Here is a 16933-nt window from a genome sequence, read left to right as displayed (position 1 = left end):
GTGATTGTAAAGTGTTAACCTTCTGTAGTGTGATTGTAAAGTGTTAACCTTCTGTAGTGTGATTGTAAAGTGTTAACCTTCTGTAGTGTGATTGTAAAGTGTTAACCTTCTGTAGTGTGGTAGTAAAGTGTTAACCTTCTGTAGTGTGGTAGTAAAAGGGTTAACCTTCTGTAGTGTGGTAGTAAAAGGGTTAACCTTCTGTAGTGTGGTAGTAAAAGGGTTAACCTTCTGTAGTGTGATAGTAAAAGGGTTAACCTTCTGTAGTGTGATAGTAAAAGGGTTAACCTTCTGTAGTGTGGTATAGTGAAAGGGTTAGACCTCTACGCCACCCGGCCGCACCTTGAATTCAACACTTTTTAAGACGTTCTAATACCCGCCGCATAGCATCTCTCCTTAGACTTCCACGATGTCCGCGGCGTCTCCGCAGATCACCCCGGCGTCCTCGTAGTGTCCGCAGTTGTTCACGCCCACGCCCGCGTGCGGGCAGTCCAGCAGCGTGTCCTCGCCGCCCGCGCACTGCACGTCGTCCAGCACGATGCGCACGTCCGCCGTGGCCTCGCCGAACTCCGCGTGCGTCGCCGCCTTCAGGGCGTGGCGGAAGCCCAGCTGGCGGCAGACCACCGCCGCGTTGGCCGCGCTCCACAGGTCGTCGCACACCGTGCCCCACTCGCCGTCGACGTAGACCTCCACCCGGCCGCGGTCGCCGCGCCCCCCGCCCCCGTCGTCCGTCCCCCCCGCCAGTCTCACGGCGCCGTTCGGGGGGGGGTGGTGGTGCTTGCCCTTCCTCCGCCGGCCCTTGCGCTTGGCGTGCCGCGGGGCCTTGGTGGTGGTCGTGGGCGGGGCCGTGGGCGTCTCCTCGCCGAAGAGGTCCTCGAGCGTCTGGAGCCAGTCCTGCGTGGCGTCCGTCGCCCTGGGCTCCGCCACTCGGTGGTGGGTCGGTAGTTCGACGCCTATTAGCGCTACAGGGGATATAAAGAGGGACGTTACGTTAGTTACATTACTACAGGGTTCCCACAGAGACATTGCTAAATGAAATTCAAGGACTTACAAGTATTTTTCCTAAGGACTATTTTTCATTTTAAAAGGATACAATTCACTTATAATAAATGTAGTTTTTTTTTGTATAGAAAAAAAAATCTGATCCAATATTTACGGCTTAAAACCAATTTCGGACAATTAGTTACACTTTAGATACAAAAAATTCTCGATTTCTTGATTCAGAACAATTCTATCGTGGATGAACAAAACTTTCAATGCGAATGGTTGATTTGAATTTCAAGGACTTTTTAAGCACCTTGTTAAAAAATGGGCTGTTTTCAAGGATTTCCAGGCCTTGACTTATTTCTTATGTAAATGGTAAATGGACAGCATTTATATAGCGCTTTTATCCAAAGCGTTTTATAACTTGCGCTTTACAATTTCTTCCTCACATTTTACCCATTCACTCACACACTCACACATTCACACACCGACGGCGGAGGCGACCATGCAAGGTGCCAACCTGCTCATCGGGAGCAGTTAGGGGTTAAGTGTCTTGCTCAAGGACACTTCGACATGCTGCCCGGGAGGAGCGGGAATCGAACACGGGAACCTCCGGATTACCAGACGACTGCTCTATCTCTATCGCCACTGTCAGCGCATGTTTAATGTCAGCACGTGTTTAGTAGGATAGTCGTTAATATGCTGTAAGTGTAATCTAAGTACACTTAAAAATTTGATGGAATTACCAAACCTAAGTTGTACTTTTAGTAAACTTATTAAAAGTCTACTATTTTGGTAAGTGAAAGTAACCAAAAATACATCAAGTAAGTACAACTTTGAACACACTTTGACTCGTTCAGATTCGTTCAAAGATTCGCGTTAGCGATCTCGTGTTAGCGGACTCAACAGAGAAGCACCGCTGACTTTTATGTATTATGTAATAATAATAACACATACCACATAACACACATATGTAATGTCGTCGTCGCTGAAAATGAAGGAAACCGCCGTGCCTTTCAAAATAAAGGTTGAATGAATTCCGTTCACTAACTTCACTCCAGTCAGTGAATCTATAAGTAATAAGTTCAATATTGCAATAAACAAGTGTTTAAACAGGAGTGACACTCAAGTGACTCACGTGAACTGGATCACTTTAGCGAGTGACTCACACTAACCCGAGTCCATAAAAATGATGAACCGGATTTACCACCACTAATCTCTACATGACACCCACCCCACCAGTGATGTTAGAATCAATAGAAGAATCAAACCATAAAAAAGGTGGCCTATTGGGATGTTGGAGTCTAATGTGAAAAACTGCGATTTTTCTTTTTACACACGTCTGCACTTTATGTGCTCATTTTGTGCCCGTCTTTTTGTGTTCCCGTGAAGCACCTTGAGCTGCAATTCCTGTATGAAAGGTGCTATACAAATAAAGTTTTATATTATATTATGTTACCCCCCCTAAAGGGGAGCCAGTTCAGACCGGTTCAGACCAGTTCAGACATGTGTATCTAGGCGGGACACGCAGACGTACTTTCCATTGGCTGGAACCTGTGCAGCCTGCTCCTCACTCTGACAGGCAGGGGGTCGTAGCGACATTTTCCTGGCGGAGCTCGTCTGAAAAACAACCAATGAAATGAAATGTCACGGCTCTGGTCACGATGTCTCGTCAGTCGTCAACATTGGTTTCTATTCTAACACTAAGGATTCAGATTTTCTTTTTCAACACAATGGGCCTTCTCCTCTCTTAATTAAGGGAACACTCCGACATTATGGGAAATGAGTGATTACCGTCTTCTCCAGAGTACACGAAAAACAGATGTGCTGTTAGAATTGGCAATAAAAGAACACATTTCTTCACCCAGGGTCGCGGAGTCCGCCAGGGGTGCAATTTAAGCCCAATGTTGTTTAATATATATATATAAATGAATTAGCAAAGTTATTAGAACATTCTACTGCACCCGGTCTGACTTTGCACAATACCAATGTAAAATTGTTGATGTATGCAGATGATCTGGTTCTGCTGTCAGCCACTAAAGAGGGTCTACAACAGAACCTAGACATCCTCCACCAGTTCTGCCAGACACGGTCTCTGAACGTAAACATGAAGAAGACAAAAGTCATGATCTTTCAAAGGAGACACGAGTCTCAGAGTTCACATAATACATTTAAATTAGGCACACACATATTAGAAAACACAAAAAGTTACCCATATTTGGGATTGAAAATAAATCATAATGGTAACTTCAACATGGCTGTGAATGAACTGAAGGAGAAGGGAATAAGGGCTTTTTATGCCATCACAAGGACAATTCTAATTGACATCCCAATTAGGACCTGGCTCAAAATTCTAAATTCTGTAATAAATCCAATAATATTATATGGCAGTGAAGTGTGGGGTCCATTAACTAACCAAGACTTCCCAAAATGGGAAAAACACCCATTAGAAGTACTGCATGTAGAATTGTGCAAAAACCTACTTAGGGTTCACAGACACACTGCCAATAATGCATGCAGGGCAGAACTTGGCCAATACCCTCTAATTATTAAAATCAAGTGACCCCCACTCCTACCACTACAAATCCCTTCAGAGCCAAGAGATGAACCCAGATAAGAGTCCCCTCTGCCAGCTAGTCAGAAATATCTGCCCACAAACACCAGGGCTTCAGGACAGACACCAAGCAATCTGGCCCAACCAAATAATCTCAAAACAGAAAGAAAATTATATAGAATATTGGAACAAATCAACCAAATCTCAAAGTAAATTAGAATTCTATTTGACCCTAAACAGAGAGTACACGGTGGCAGAATACCTGACCACTGTGAATGAGATCAAATTAAGAAAGACATTGACACGGTACAGACTGAGTGGACATAGCCTAGCCATAGAAACAGGCCGACACAGGCAAATGATCACCAAAAGCTGTTATATACTGTATGTGTGGGGAGAAAAGTCAGTGTACAGCGTTAGCTGCAAAATATGTAGATGGTTGTCACACAATAAGAGAACAAGCTTTGTAAATACATGTATCTGAGTGGCCACACTTGAAAAATGACTACCCGATCGAATGACTATTTTGTAAATGAATATGTTTCTGTTGATCGTCCTCACTGTTATTACTAATATTATGGTATTTTATTGCTTAATATATATGTTATTGTTTGTATGTTGAACTTGCTTTGGCAATAAGTATGTTAATATTTCATGCCAATAAAGCCTATTTGAATTGAATTGAATTGACAGAGAGAGACAGAGAGAGAGATAGACTCTCTGAGATGACAGGGTTCTCTCTCTCTCTCACAGCCAGAAGGTGTTCTCAGGAGCGTGTGATAATCGCCGCGTGGCGCGTAACGTCTGTCTGCTGCTGGCTTTAACTCCTCAACGTCGGGCGACCTTGTGTCCAGACTAGAGACGACGTACAAATACAATCACTGCACGATGTTGTGACTATGGAGGGAGCGGTGGCTGAGAAAGACAGGGAGAGAGAGAGAGAGAGAGAGAGAGAGAGAGAGCGAGAGAGAGAGCGAGAGAGAGAGAGAGAGAGAGACACACACAGAGAGATAGACAGAGAGAGACACAGAGAGAAAGAGACAGAGAGAGAGAGAGAGAGAAGGCTGAAAAAAGCACCTACGGGAGGTCGCAATTCAAAACTGGGTATGTCGTGTGTATGTCATAAATGTTATGAATTGAAAATGGGGGACCCTGATGTAAACAAGACGAAAGTCTTTCTCTGGTCTGCATCCCCTTAACAATTGTGTGTATTGAGCCGTACTGTATTGTACCAATTCTGCAATCTGCATATCTATATCATGACATTTACGACATACAGATATACAGTACTGTTACATTTATGACATACAAGATATACAAATATACAGTACTCTTTACCAGAGATCTGTGGGATATCGTGGATATCCTGAAGAATGTTCTCAGTCAACCGAGGTTCAGTTAATAACAAGGTTTATTTACGGGGACATTTACGGGAATTGCACGAATTGCAGCCTCCCGTTGGTGCTCTTTGAGGGCGCTTTTGAAGGTGGGCAGGGATCAAAATCATATTCAAGACTTTTTAAAGCAAGAAATTCTGATTTAAGACTTTTTTTTTTTTTTTATCTACTTTTTCTACCATTTTTCAATTTTTTCTCCCATCCCAATTTCGTATCGTCCAATTCTCCCCTCCCCTGTCTTGAACGTTGCTAGACTATGCCTCCCACAAGCCGGCTGCAATGTGGACTAAGCCTTGCATCACGTGTCCCCTCCGGTACACGAGGAGGCAGCCGTCGCATGTTTTCACCTGCACAGCGCGATCTCTCAGCGTCGGGGGTCTGCGTGGGAGGGGCACGCCGCCCCCGTCGCTTCCTGATCCCGCTGCGCAGGCGCACCAACCGACCCGTAGGAGTCGCTGTCCACAACGTCCGATCCCCACCCATCAGCTTCCCACCCCCTAATACTGCTGCCAATTGTATTAGTATGAACGACCAGCCAAGCTGATAGCAATGCGGGGAGAGCTGGGCTCGAACCCAGCGTCTCCTGCATTGGTGGTGAGCGCCTTGCCCACTGCACCACCTAGCCGCCTGATTTAAGACTTTTCAAGACTTTCCAAGACGCCCGTGGGAACCCTGAGGTATAGTAGAGGCTGCGGCCAGCGTGAAGACAACAGGCCGAAGTCGACATGTAAATCAAGTTAGACGCCACGGCCAGGAGGACAAATACCTACGTTCAAATACCTACGTTTGTAATCCCCAACAGATGTCGACTTATATGTGTGTACAGTGTGTTCTGGGAATGCCCGGATATTTCTCAAGCCTGGACCTTCGTCGGTACAGTTCACCGTCTCGTCTGCTAGAGCTTCTTCTTCTTCTTCCCCCGCGCTCCTGATTTAGTTTCTTCTCGGGGCGACACGTCATCCATATTGAGATGTTTTTTTTATTTAAAATTTTTTTATATTATCTTTTCCCCCCTTCTTTTTTCCGATTTTTCTCCCATCCCACTGTTAGTCGTTATGCCAATTCCCAACCCCTTCCTGGTTGTTGCGCACTGGTCCGAGAGGCCGGAGACTGTCACATGCTTTCCTCCGACACATGTGCAGCCAGCCGGCAGCGCAGATTCTCACTGGGAGAGTGTAACGTGTGGGAGGCCGCACTACCTCTCACCAGATCCTACCTTCGCTGAGCAGGCGCCCCGACCGAACTGTAGGGGTCGCTGTCCACAACGCCCAGGACCCACCCACGGCTCCCCTCCCCCTAACTCAGCCAAACGAGTTAGTATAGCGATCAGCCCAAGTCAAGGCAATGCTGACTCTCCGGGAGTCGAGACCGCAGCCTCTTGCATTGGTGACAAGCACAATCTCCGCTACGCCACCTGACCGCCTCCATATTGAGATGTTAATTGGACATATTAATAACGTTAACGTTAGTTCGGCCAGAGAAACAAATATACTAATTAAAATGGTTGGACCTTTGAGATTTGTACTTTGTACTTTGTAGGTCTGCATTTTAAATGTAAGGAGTAAAAAGTTTCTTTCTCTGAAATGTAATTGAGTAAAAGTACAAGTATATTAGGGCTGTCCCCGACTAAGGATTTGGATAATCGACTATGATTGGCCAACATTTGCCGTTAGTCGACTATTGGTCGACAAAAAATAAATAAAAAAAAGTATAATATAAAAAAAAGAAATGTAAATATTTTTTTCAAATTTTTTTACCATTCCATTTGGGCTGTGGGGGTGAAGCTTAATGTCTGAAGGAGTCGACTGAAGGCTTCTTGTCCTCTGTGAAATCATGCAATTGGTCCACTGATGGATACATCTTGATATTTGTCTAGTCTAGTGTGTTCATTAGATGGTGAAATCCTCTTTCAGTGCCTCTGTGCCTGTTTTCGTAGGCAGTTAGCCTCTGGTATGCGTGCCATTAGCGTTAGCCACGCTTCTAGGCCTCTTTTCTTTTGGAAAAAATGATAAAAAAAAATAAAGAAATAAATTATTTTTTAATATATATATATTTTTTTATTATATTCGACTAAGAGGTTGGCCAGTCGACTACGGCTCCTTTCGACCGACTAATCGACTAATAGGGGTCAGCAGCCCTAAAGTATACAAACCTAATAATACTCGAGTAAAGTACAAATCTCCAAAAAACAGTACTTAAGTATTGTAACGAACTACAATTACTAGAGTACTTTACACCCCTGCCCCCTAGTGTGTGTGTGTGTGTGTGTGTGTGTGTGTGTGTGTGTGTGTGTGTGTGTGTGTGTGACCTCTGACCTTGAGGGGTCCACCACCTTGTAGACGACCCCCGAGGCCGACGTGGCGCTTGGTATTCCAGTCGACATGAAGTACAACTCGCCTGGTGAAACAAAACCAAACGCAAAACAAAATCATGAATCAAAATTAGGGATGTCCGATATTATCGGCCGATATTGGCATTAAAATGTGATATCGGAAAATATCGGTATCGGTTTTCAAATGTTTTTACATTTCTATAACCTTTATTTACCCAGGCAAGCAAGTAAGAACAAATTCAGATTTTATTTATTGTCAAAAGTATGCATAATGTTGTGTTAATTCCACAACAAGAGATATGTAATGTTAATTACCTGAAATTATAAAAAAAATTGGCGGGGAAAACCCTGCATATATCGGTATCGGTTGATATCGGTATCGGAAATTAAGAGTTGGACAATATCGGTATATCGGTATATCGGTATCGGTAAAAAAGCCAATATCGAGCATCCCTAATCAAAATCAAAGCTGAGAAATCAATACAGAAGGAGGGGAAAACAGAGCAGTTTGAAAGGACGAGGGCGGCATCTATGAGATTCTTGAAGGGTGTGAGAGTGTAAAGGAAGGAGATATAGGAGAAAGGAGAGTTTAGGGACCGGAAAGGAAAACAGATGAAGGTGGAGAGGGGTTTTTATTTTCATGATTTCTTATCATTCATTTTACTGTATTTTTTTTTTCGCTTTTTTGTTTGTTTATGTGAATTAGGGAGTGGAGGGGGTTAAATGTATTTTTGTCATGCATTTCTGTCCTATATGTAAAAAAAATTAAATAAAAGAAAAAATATTGTTTAAAAGAAAAAAATCTGAGAAATCAGAGCTTTTGATGAGGGACTCCTGTCCTCTCTTTGAGAATCTCAATGATGACACTGGGAAAGACATTTGAGTGAGTGAGTGAGTGAGTGAGTGAGTGAGTGAGTGAGTGAGTGAGTGAGTGAGTGAGTGAGTGAGTGAGTGAGTGAGTGAGTGAGTGTGTGAGTGTGTGAGTGAGTGTGTGAGTGAGTGAGTGAGTGAGTGAGTGAGTGAGTGAGTGAGTGAGTGAGTGAGTGAGTGAGTGAGTGAGTGAGTGAGTGAGTGAGTGAGTGAGTGAGTGAGTGAGTGAGTGAGTGAGTGAGTGAGTGAGTGAGTGCGTGAGTGAGTGAGTGAGTGAGTGAGGGAGTGAGTGAGTGAGTGAGTGAGTGAGGGAGTGAGGGAGTGAGTGAGTGAGTGAGCGACTGAGTGAGTGAGTGAGTGAGTGAGTGAGTGAGTGAGTGAGTGAGTGAGTGAGTGAGTGAGTGAGTGAGTGAGTGCGTGCGTGGTGCAGTACCGGCTTCGTCCTCGGCGAAGGAGATGATGTACTGGTGGTAGTTGTTGATGAGCCCTGGGAAGGCGCAGGTCAGACCCAGACCCATGCAGATCTCCTTGTAGCCCCAGTGGCCCGTCTGGTCCTCCTGCAGGCTCATCAGACGCCTGGGGGGGTGGGGGGGGTGGGGGGGGGTAGAGGATGAATGGTAGGGCTGACCTCGATTAGTCCAATAGTCAACTAATCCAGCGGTTCCCAAACTTTTCAGGCCGGGACCCAGAAAATAAGGCGTCAGAGAGCCGCGGCCCAATGCACATCGTTAGGCTTTTTATTTTTTATTTTTTTTGCCAGGCGACCGATTTTTTAAGCCAAATATCACTTTAATCCTATTAAGTTAGTTCAAGTTAGTTATTCATTTATATGTGCTATTTATGAGAGGGCTAACTTGTTGCAAAATAATAATGATAATAATAATAGCCTCATTAAAATACTATTGTTGCTTCGGTTGTTTTCAGCGTTTTATGTGCATAATCTGTTATTTAGTTTGAAATGTTCGTTGAAATAAGTAGATTTTTCGTTTTTGTTTATTTATTAAGTTAATATAAAACCATATAGTCACATTTTAGAATACAATAGAATAGAATTTTAGAATACAACTAGAAACACTGCCCTGGCCTGCTTCTAAGTTCAGTGGCCAAAAAAAAAAAGAAAAAAAAAAATATATATATATATTTTTTAATCATCTCGCGGCCCACCCGTGGCTGCTCGCGGCCCACCTTTGGGTCGCGACCCCGACTTTGGGAACCACTGGACTAATCGATCGAAAGGAGCCGTAGTCGACTGTCAACCTCTGTCAAAACTGTCAAAATTCACATTCTAACTCTCGTTCTTTTGATTTAAGCCTCGCCCGTTTATCGGCACCATCAACGAGCTGCTGCCCCTTTGGCAGGAAAGCAACCTGTAAGGCTGAGACCCCTTATCGATTTATCGATAATTAACTGCGTGAAATTGATAAGTGGCATCAAATGTGTACATTTATATTTTTGTTTTAATAAAAGAAAATGTAAAGAAAAATATATATTATTTAACGTTAGTTTGTGTGTGTGTGTCGTGGGCCAACTACAGTGAGTGCATGTGACACACACACACACATACAAACTAACGTTAAATAATATTTAACGTTCAGGAGGTAGAGCAGTCGTCTGGCAATCCGGAGGTTCCCGGTTCGATTCCCGCTCCTCCCGGGCAGCGTGTCGATGTGTCCTTGAGCAAGACACTTAACCCCCTAACTGCTCCCGATGAGCAGGTTGGCACCTTGCATGGTCGCCTCCGCCGTCGGTGTGTGAGTGGGTAAAAAATGTGAGGAGCAAATTGTAAAGCGCTTTGGATAAAAGCGCTATATAAAAAAGCAGCCATTTACCATTTTAAGAAAAAAGTACTTTTTATTTATTTTATTTTACAAAATAATAACAAAAAAAACATCTGTAGGCTATTTATCGATAATTTTTTCCCCGATTTATCGATTCTTCCAAATCATCTCAGCCTTAGCAACCTGTGTTCAATCCGTCTTTCCTATTCTAAAACCTCTCGCTACTAAGTCATTCGACTGAATCCATACCCGCCACGGATACAGAGCGGGGGCGTACTCTCATCACAGCAAATGTGCTTATTCGACGGGGGGGGGGGGGGGGGGGGCGCAAAGACTTACCCGCTCATGAAGTCTCCGAATATGTACATGCCGTTGAGGTTGGGGTTCTCACAGCCGCGGTAGACGTATCCGCCGGTGACCGACTTGCCCATCTTGTGGGGGTACGCATAGATGGGCAGGACGTCATCTACAAACACATAGACAAACTGGTGTCAGTGGGGGGGGGGGGGGGGGGGGGGTACGCATAGATGGGCAGGACGTCATCTACGAACACAGAGACAAACTGGTGTCAGTGGGGGGGGGTATGCATAGATGGGCAGGACGTCATCTACGAACAGAGAGACAATAGGGCTGTCACATAATTTTTCGAATTTCGAATTTAATTTCTAATTTACATGAAACCACGAGATTCGAACATGAAGGGAGAAAAAAATAAAAAATAACATATACAATATCGGCCGATAATATCGGACATCCCTAACGTCGTCGGTTAACCGTTAACGGACGCCCCGCCCCGCCCCTCACTCACTCAGCGAGCTGTTGGCGCACAGCTTCCTGTCGTAGCAGGAGAAGCCCTCCCGGGCCCGCCAGCCGTAGTTCTGGCCGCGCTCGATGATGTCGATCTCCTCGTACTTGTTCTGCCCCACGTCGCCGCAGAATATGCGCCCCTTGCCCTCCCTGGTCTGGGGGTCGCCGCGGTCCACGGAACACCTGCATGGATGAACGAATGAATGTTTATTTCTCTGTCTTGTTTACAGATAAATCAAAGACACCACAAGTTCAAGTTTTCAACTTTTTTTTTATTAGTTGTCATAGTAAAAAAAATGCATTAAATGCTTTTTTCTTCTTTTTTTTATCCACTTTTTCTCCCATTTTCAATTTTTCTCCCATCCCAATTTCGTATCGTCCAATTCAACCCTCCCCTGTCTCGAACGCTGTTTCTTGCCTCCCACAAGCCGGCTGCAATGTGTACAATACATAGCACAAGTCCCCTCCGATACTCGAGGTAACAGCAGTCGCATCTTTCCACCTGCGCGGCTCGATCTTTCAGCGTCAGGGGTCTGGGCTCTGGAGGGGCGCCGCCCCCATCGCTTCCTGATTCTACTGCGCAGGCGCACCAACCGACCTGTAGGAGTCGCTGTCCACAACGTCCGATCCCCACCCATCAGTTTCCCACCCCCTAATACGGCCAATGTGTATTAGTGCGGACGACCAGCTAAACTGAAAGCAATGTGGAGCGCTGGGCTCGAACCCAGCGTCTCCAGCATTGGAGGTGAGTGCCTTGCCCACTGCACCACCTAGCCTCCCATAAATGCTTTTTTTCTGTATGAGCCCCTGGGAGTGCGCTAGATAAAAATAGATAAAAAGTATAAAATAGAAAAAGTCAAAAGTACGTAAGCAAAAAGTGTTGAGTCAATATACATATATATATACAATATACAATACAGAGTAAAAAAAGAGTAACAGTGAGTTACAGTACAATACAGTATACAGTACAATGCAGAAATGGGATGAGGTACAACTTAGGGTAAAGGTGCAATGAGGTATGAGTTCTAAGGCTGTTTCTCCGAACCCTGTTTTTGGGATTCGAACTTCGTCAGGGTTTTTCGAACGAACGTTCGAACCTCAGTTTTTAATAAAATTTAATAAAAACAGTTTTTTTAATTAAGTACAAAAGATTTTTTTTATTTTTTTTACTATCCTCAAACTAAATCCTCAATTTGAATAAAGTGATTCATCTGATTAATTTTTTTATTAAATCAACTTTCCAGACCCAGCCCAGGGAGACGCCCCAGCCCAACTAAATCAATTAAATCAACTTTCTTTAATGAATATAACTCATCAGTTTCTTTTAATACTATACTATTAGTGTAGCCTAATATTTATCTGCAACTGTGAAGAAAAACCCCATTGGTTTAAACAGAATTAATAGAAAAAAATATTTAAAAAATTAAAAAAATTATAAGAAAATTCTAATGTTGATTTAGAATTCGAATGCCAACGTAACGAACGAAGGTTCCAATGTTTGGGCTCGGCCCTCTAATGAGCTGTAGTGCAAATAAATCTTTACCGATAAACATAAAGTGTGTTAAAGTGTGTCGGCGTCGAGCACCTCCACATGTTGCGGACCCCGTAGGCGAACACCTCCGGACGGGCCCCCCGCTCGCGCACGAAGGGGTTGTCGGGGGGGATCCGGTACAGCGGCCCCCGCTGGTTGTTGTCCACGTCGATGCGGAGCACTTTCCCCAACAGAGCCGACCTGTGGAGCAGCACGAGGGAGATAACATGACTTTATTAATCCAGTGGTTCTCAAGCTACGGGTCGCGACCCAAACTGGGGTCGCGGCGGGTAGGTGACAGTTATATGAATGAATGAATTATTTTATTTAGAATGTTTACAAATAAATAAACAAACAAATAATTTTTCGAACATTTTCACAAATAAACAAAACGAAAAGGATAGGTTTGAAGCCGAAGGCTTATAGAGCAACCTACCCCTAATTCAAAAAAACAAATTCAAAAAAGTTAGTTTTCAAAATATAACAAAAAATCAACAATCAAAAATCAACAAAAACGACCCAGAAAAGAACAAAAAAAGTTAAAGTTTGCAAGATAAAACAAACAAACAAACAAAAAATCAACAATCAACAAAAAAAACGTTCCTGAAAAGAACATAAGCCAACATAGGAAAAATCTAAAATTCATCTGCAATACCAGAGTTTCATGGTAGGAAAAAAAAAGACAGTTGTTATTATTATGATTATTATTATGATGACTCACTTGTTCTGAGCGTTCCCGTGCCTCCCAAACGGGTCCCCTGCCATGCCGCCGTCGCCGGTGAAGATGTACAAGTAGCCGTCGTCTGCGAACAGCAGCTGCCCCCCGTTGTGGTTGGAGGCGGGCTCGTCGATCTCCAGGATGATCCTGGAATGTGATTGGATGTGATCGTCGTCAGTCAGGATAAGGAAATATGTGTCGTGTGTCGTTTTCACAGTGACTAGAACAGTCTGGCATGATGTATGCGTTTGTATTAGGGATGTCCCGATCAAATTCTTTTGCTCCCGATCCGATCCCAATCATGTGATTTTGAGTATCTACCGATACCAATCTTTCCCGATCCGATCAACAAATTTTTTATTTTTTTTTGTCCCAATTTCTCACATTACATTCACCCTGAATGTTGACGTTATCCAGGTGAAAAGTTAACTTCATTCAAGCGAGGCATTGCAATCCTTGACATAAATCATTTGATGTATAATTAAATCAAAGGAAATGCGTTTGGGTCTGAGAGTGTGGCTGGTCTGCCGTTCTGCAGCTGGATACTATTGGTTTGTTTTGGCAAAGTTCTTCTGCTCTGTGTGACAATAAATAAATGTATGATTATATGCAATTTAAAACCAAAACTAATGCCTCAGTATGAGTTTAAGACGTGAACATGGTCATGTTTGTTGAAAAAATAAAAAATAAAAAAATAAAAGTTAAAAATAAAAAAAAAAAAAAAATCCAGATTATTTTTATTTAATTTTTTTATCCCGATCTTCGGAAAATCACGTGATCGGCCCCGATCCCGATCACGTGATCGGATCGGGACATCCCTAGTTTGTATGATGTAATATATATGTATTTATGTGTTTGTATGATTCTGATTCTCTCTCTCTCTGTCGGCTACTCTGCAGCCCCGCTGAAGGAGGAGGTGGGTTAGTGTGCCTTGCTCGACTGAACAGGAGTCGAGGGAGAGGAGCGCATGACTCATTCACTTCCCCCTGCCCAGATTTCTTCCCACCTACTCCGTGGACTGGAATCGGCGACCTCGCAAATCGCAAGGCTCACCTCTCTAACCACCAATAGGGAGGTTGTGTAGTCTGACGTCACTCTGGACCGCCCCGCGAGGTCCACCCGTTTAGGGATTTAGATTTATCATCGGGAAAATGGATTATCGGCTATTGTAACAATTCTGCCTCATGGACATTGGCAAGCTTTCCATTTTTGCACAAAATGAGTTCCCTTCTATCACCAACATTATTGTTTAAGCATTTTTGGTTGAAATACAATTCTGCGATATTTGTTTACGATTAATTGCGAATATTTTCATGTTGAGCTATAGATTGGGGATGAATACGCACAGAAAGGTACACCATGCAAATGTTCATGCTTTATTTGTTTTAAACGAGACGATTTAGAAACGGGCAATGGGGGAAATACGTTGCAATTTTGCAAGGTGGACCGGCCGCGTCAATACTTTTACCAACTAACTTGCATTTTTCCGCAATCTGACGTTTCTGGTCATGTGACATCTGCGCCAATCGTGTGATGCCTGTTTCTATCACTGGTTAAGCTTAGGCACTCTTTCGAAGTTGGTTAAGGTTAGAGTTTGTCTTAGAGCAGGGCGATAGAACACCAGCCCTGATTCCAAACTCTAACCTTAACCAACATCAAAAGAGTCGCCTAAGCTTAACCAGTGATAGAACTAGGCGTTAGGTAGTTTGCAGGCTGTTAGAGGCGGAAATAGGCGCAGAAACAGGCGTCACGCGATTGGCGCACATGTCACATGACCAGAAACGTCAGTGGCCAATCAGATCGCGGAAAAATGCAAGTTAGTTGGTAAAAGTATAGACGCGGACAGGCCGGAAACAGCAATGATGTAACCACTACACCTCCCTATAGACCAGGAAGTAACCACTACACCTCCCGATAGACCAGGAAGTAACCACTACACCTCCCTATAGACCAGGAAGTAACCACTACACCTCCCTATAGACCAGAAAGTAACCACTACACCTCCCTATAGACCAGGAAGTAACCACTACACCTCCCTATAGACCAGGAAGTAACCACTACACCTCCCTATAGACCAGGAAGTAACCACTACACCTCCCTATAGACCAGGAAGTAACCACTACACCTCCCTATAGACCAGGAAGTAACCACTACACCTCCCTATAGACCAGGAAGTAACCACTACACCTCCCTATAGACCAGGAAGTAACCACTACACCTCCCTATAGACCAGGAAGTAACCACTACACCACCCTATAGACCAGGAAGTAACCGCTACACCTCCCTATAGACCAGGAAGTAACCACTACACCTCCCTATAGACCAGGAAGTAACCACTACACTACTCCCTATAGACCAGGAAGTAACCACTACACCTCCCTATAGACCAGGAAGTAACCACTACACCTCCCTATAGACCAGGAAGTAACCACTACACCTCCCTATAGACCAGGAAGTAACCACTACTCCTCCCTATAGACCAGGAAGTAACCACTACACCTCCCTATAGACCAGGAAGTAACCACTACACCACCCTATAGACCAGGAAGTAACCGCTACACCTCCCTATAGACCAGGAAGTAACCACTACACCTCCCTATAGACCAGGAAGTAACCACTACACTACTCCCTATAGACCAGGAAGTAACCACTACACCTCCCTATAGACCAGGAAGTAACCACTACACCTCCCTATAGACCAGGAAGTAACCACTACACCTCCCTATAGACCAGGAAGTAACCACTACACCTCCCTATAGACCAGGAAGTAACCACTACACCTCCCCTATAGGAAGTAACCACTACACCTCCATATAGACCAGGACGTAACCACTACACCTCCCTATAGACCAGGAAGTAACCACTACACCTCCCTATAGACCAGGAAGTAACCACTACACCTCCCTATAGACCAGGAAGTAACCACTACACCTCCCTATAGACCAGGAAGTAACCACTACACCTCCCTATAGACCAGGAAGTAACAACTACACCTCCCTATAGACCAGGAAGTAACCACTACACCTCCCTATAGACCAGGAAGTAACCATTACACCTCCCTATAGACCAGGAAGTAACCACTACACCTCCCTATAGACCAGGAAGTAACCACTACACCTCCCTATAGACCAGGAAGTAACCACTACACCTCCCTATAGACCAGGAAGTAACCACTATACCTCCCTATAGACCAGGAAGTAACCACTACACCTCCCGATAGACCAGGAAGTAACCACTACACCTCCCTATAGACCAGGAAGTAACCACTACACCTCCCTATAGACCAGGAAGTAACCACTATACCTCCCTATAGACCAGGAAGTAACCACTACACCTCCCCTATAGACCAGGAAGTAACCACTACACCTCCCTATAGACCAGGAAGTAACCACTACACCTCCCTATAGACCAGGAAGTAACCACTACACCTCCCCTATAGACCAGGAAGTAACCACTACACCTCCCTATAGACCAGGAAGTAACCACTACACCTCCCTATAGACCAGGAAGTAACCACTACACCTCCCCTATAGACCAGGAAGTAACCACTACACCTCCCTATAGACCAGGAAGTAACCACTACACCTCCCTACTATAGGCTACGGCCGCCGGGAGCCATAGTAGCGACCCCCCCAGGCAGAGCGAGGCCTCGGGAGTCGGCAGCACCCACCTCTCGGAGCCGTGGTCCACCACGTTCAGGTCGCCGGCCGACACGCTGAACTCGCTGACCCGGATCCTCTCGTCGAAGCCCAGCTCCACGGAGTAGTACACGTACAGCTTCCCGTTGTAGCGGTAGCGCGGGTGGAAGGCCAGGCCCAGGAAGCCCCTCTCGTCGCCCTCCCACGGCGAGGTCAACACCGCCTCTGTGATGTTCAGGAAGGGCCTCGCCAGCCGCGAGCGGTCCGGCAGGTAGACCCACACCAGGCCCAGCTGCTCCGCCACGAAGAAGCGGTGCGTGCCGTCGT

At 44.7% G+C, this 16933-nt stretch overlaps 1 protein-coding gene across 1 annotated transcript in view; it reads right to left on the bottom strand.

The window, feature by feature from the left end:
- Nucleotides 1–308: 308 nt before the first annotated feature.
- The window catches only part of LOC311225134 (HHIP-like protein 1), a gene marked incomplete at its 5' end in the record, with an annotated part of 22280 nt that continues 5655 nt past the window's right edge, over nt 309–16933 (bottom strand). Inside the window, 9 exon segments of the mRNA XM_084310338.1 lie at nt 309–959; nt 2519–2601; nt 7248–7329; nt 8568–8710; nt 10252–10378; nt 10721–10902; nt 12305–12451; nt 12972–13115; nt 16639–16933. The exon segment at nt 16639–16933 is cut by the window's right edge and continues 43 nt beyond it. Of these exon segments, the coding sequence (XP_084166464.1) occupies nt 394–959; nt 2519–2601; nt 7248–7329; nt 8568–8710; nt 10252–10378; nt 10721–10902; nt 12305–12451; nt 12972–13115; nt 16639–16933 (1769 nt within the window). The 3' untranslated portion in view covers nt 309–393.

The sequence above is a fragment of the Notolepis coatsorum genome (assembly GCF_963971535.1).
Source record: "Notolepis coatsorum genome assembly, chromosome: 3".
NCBI lineage: Eukaryota > Metazoa > Chordata > Actinopteri > Aulopiformes > Paralepididae > Notolepis > Notolepis coatsorum.
The sequence above is the reverse complement of the archived record's forward strand: the minus strand, read 5'-3'. Positions and strand labels throughout refer to the sequence as shown.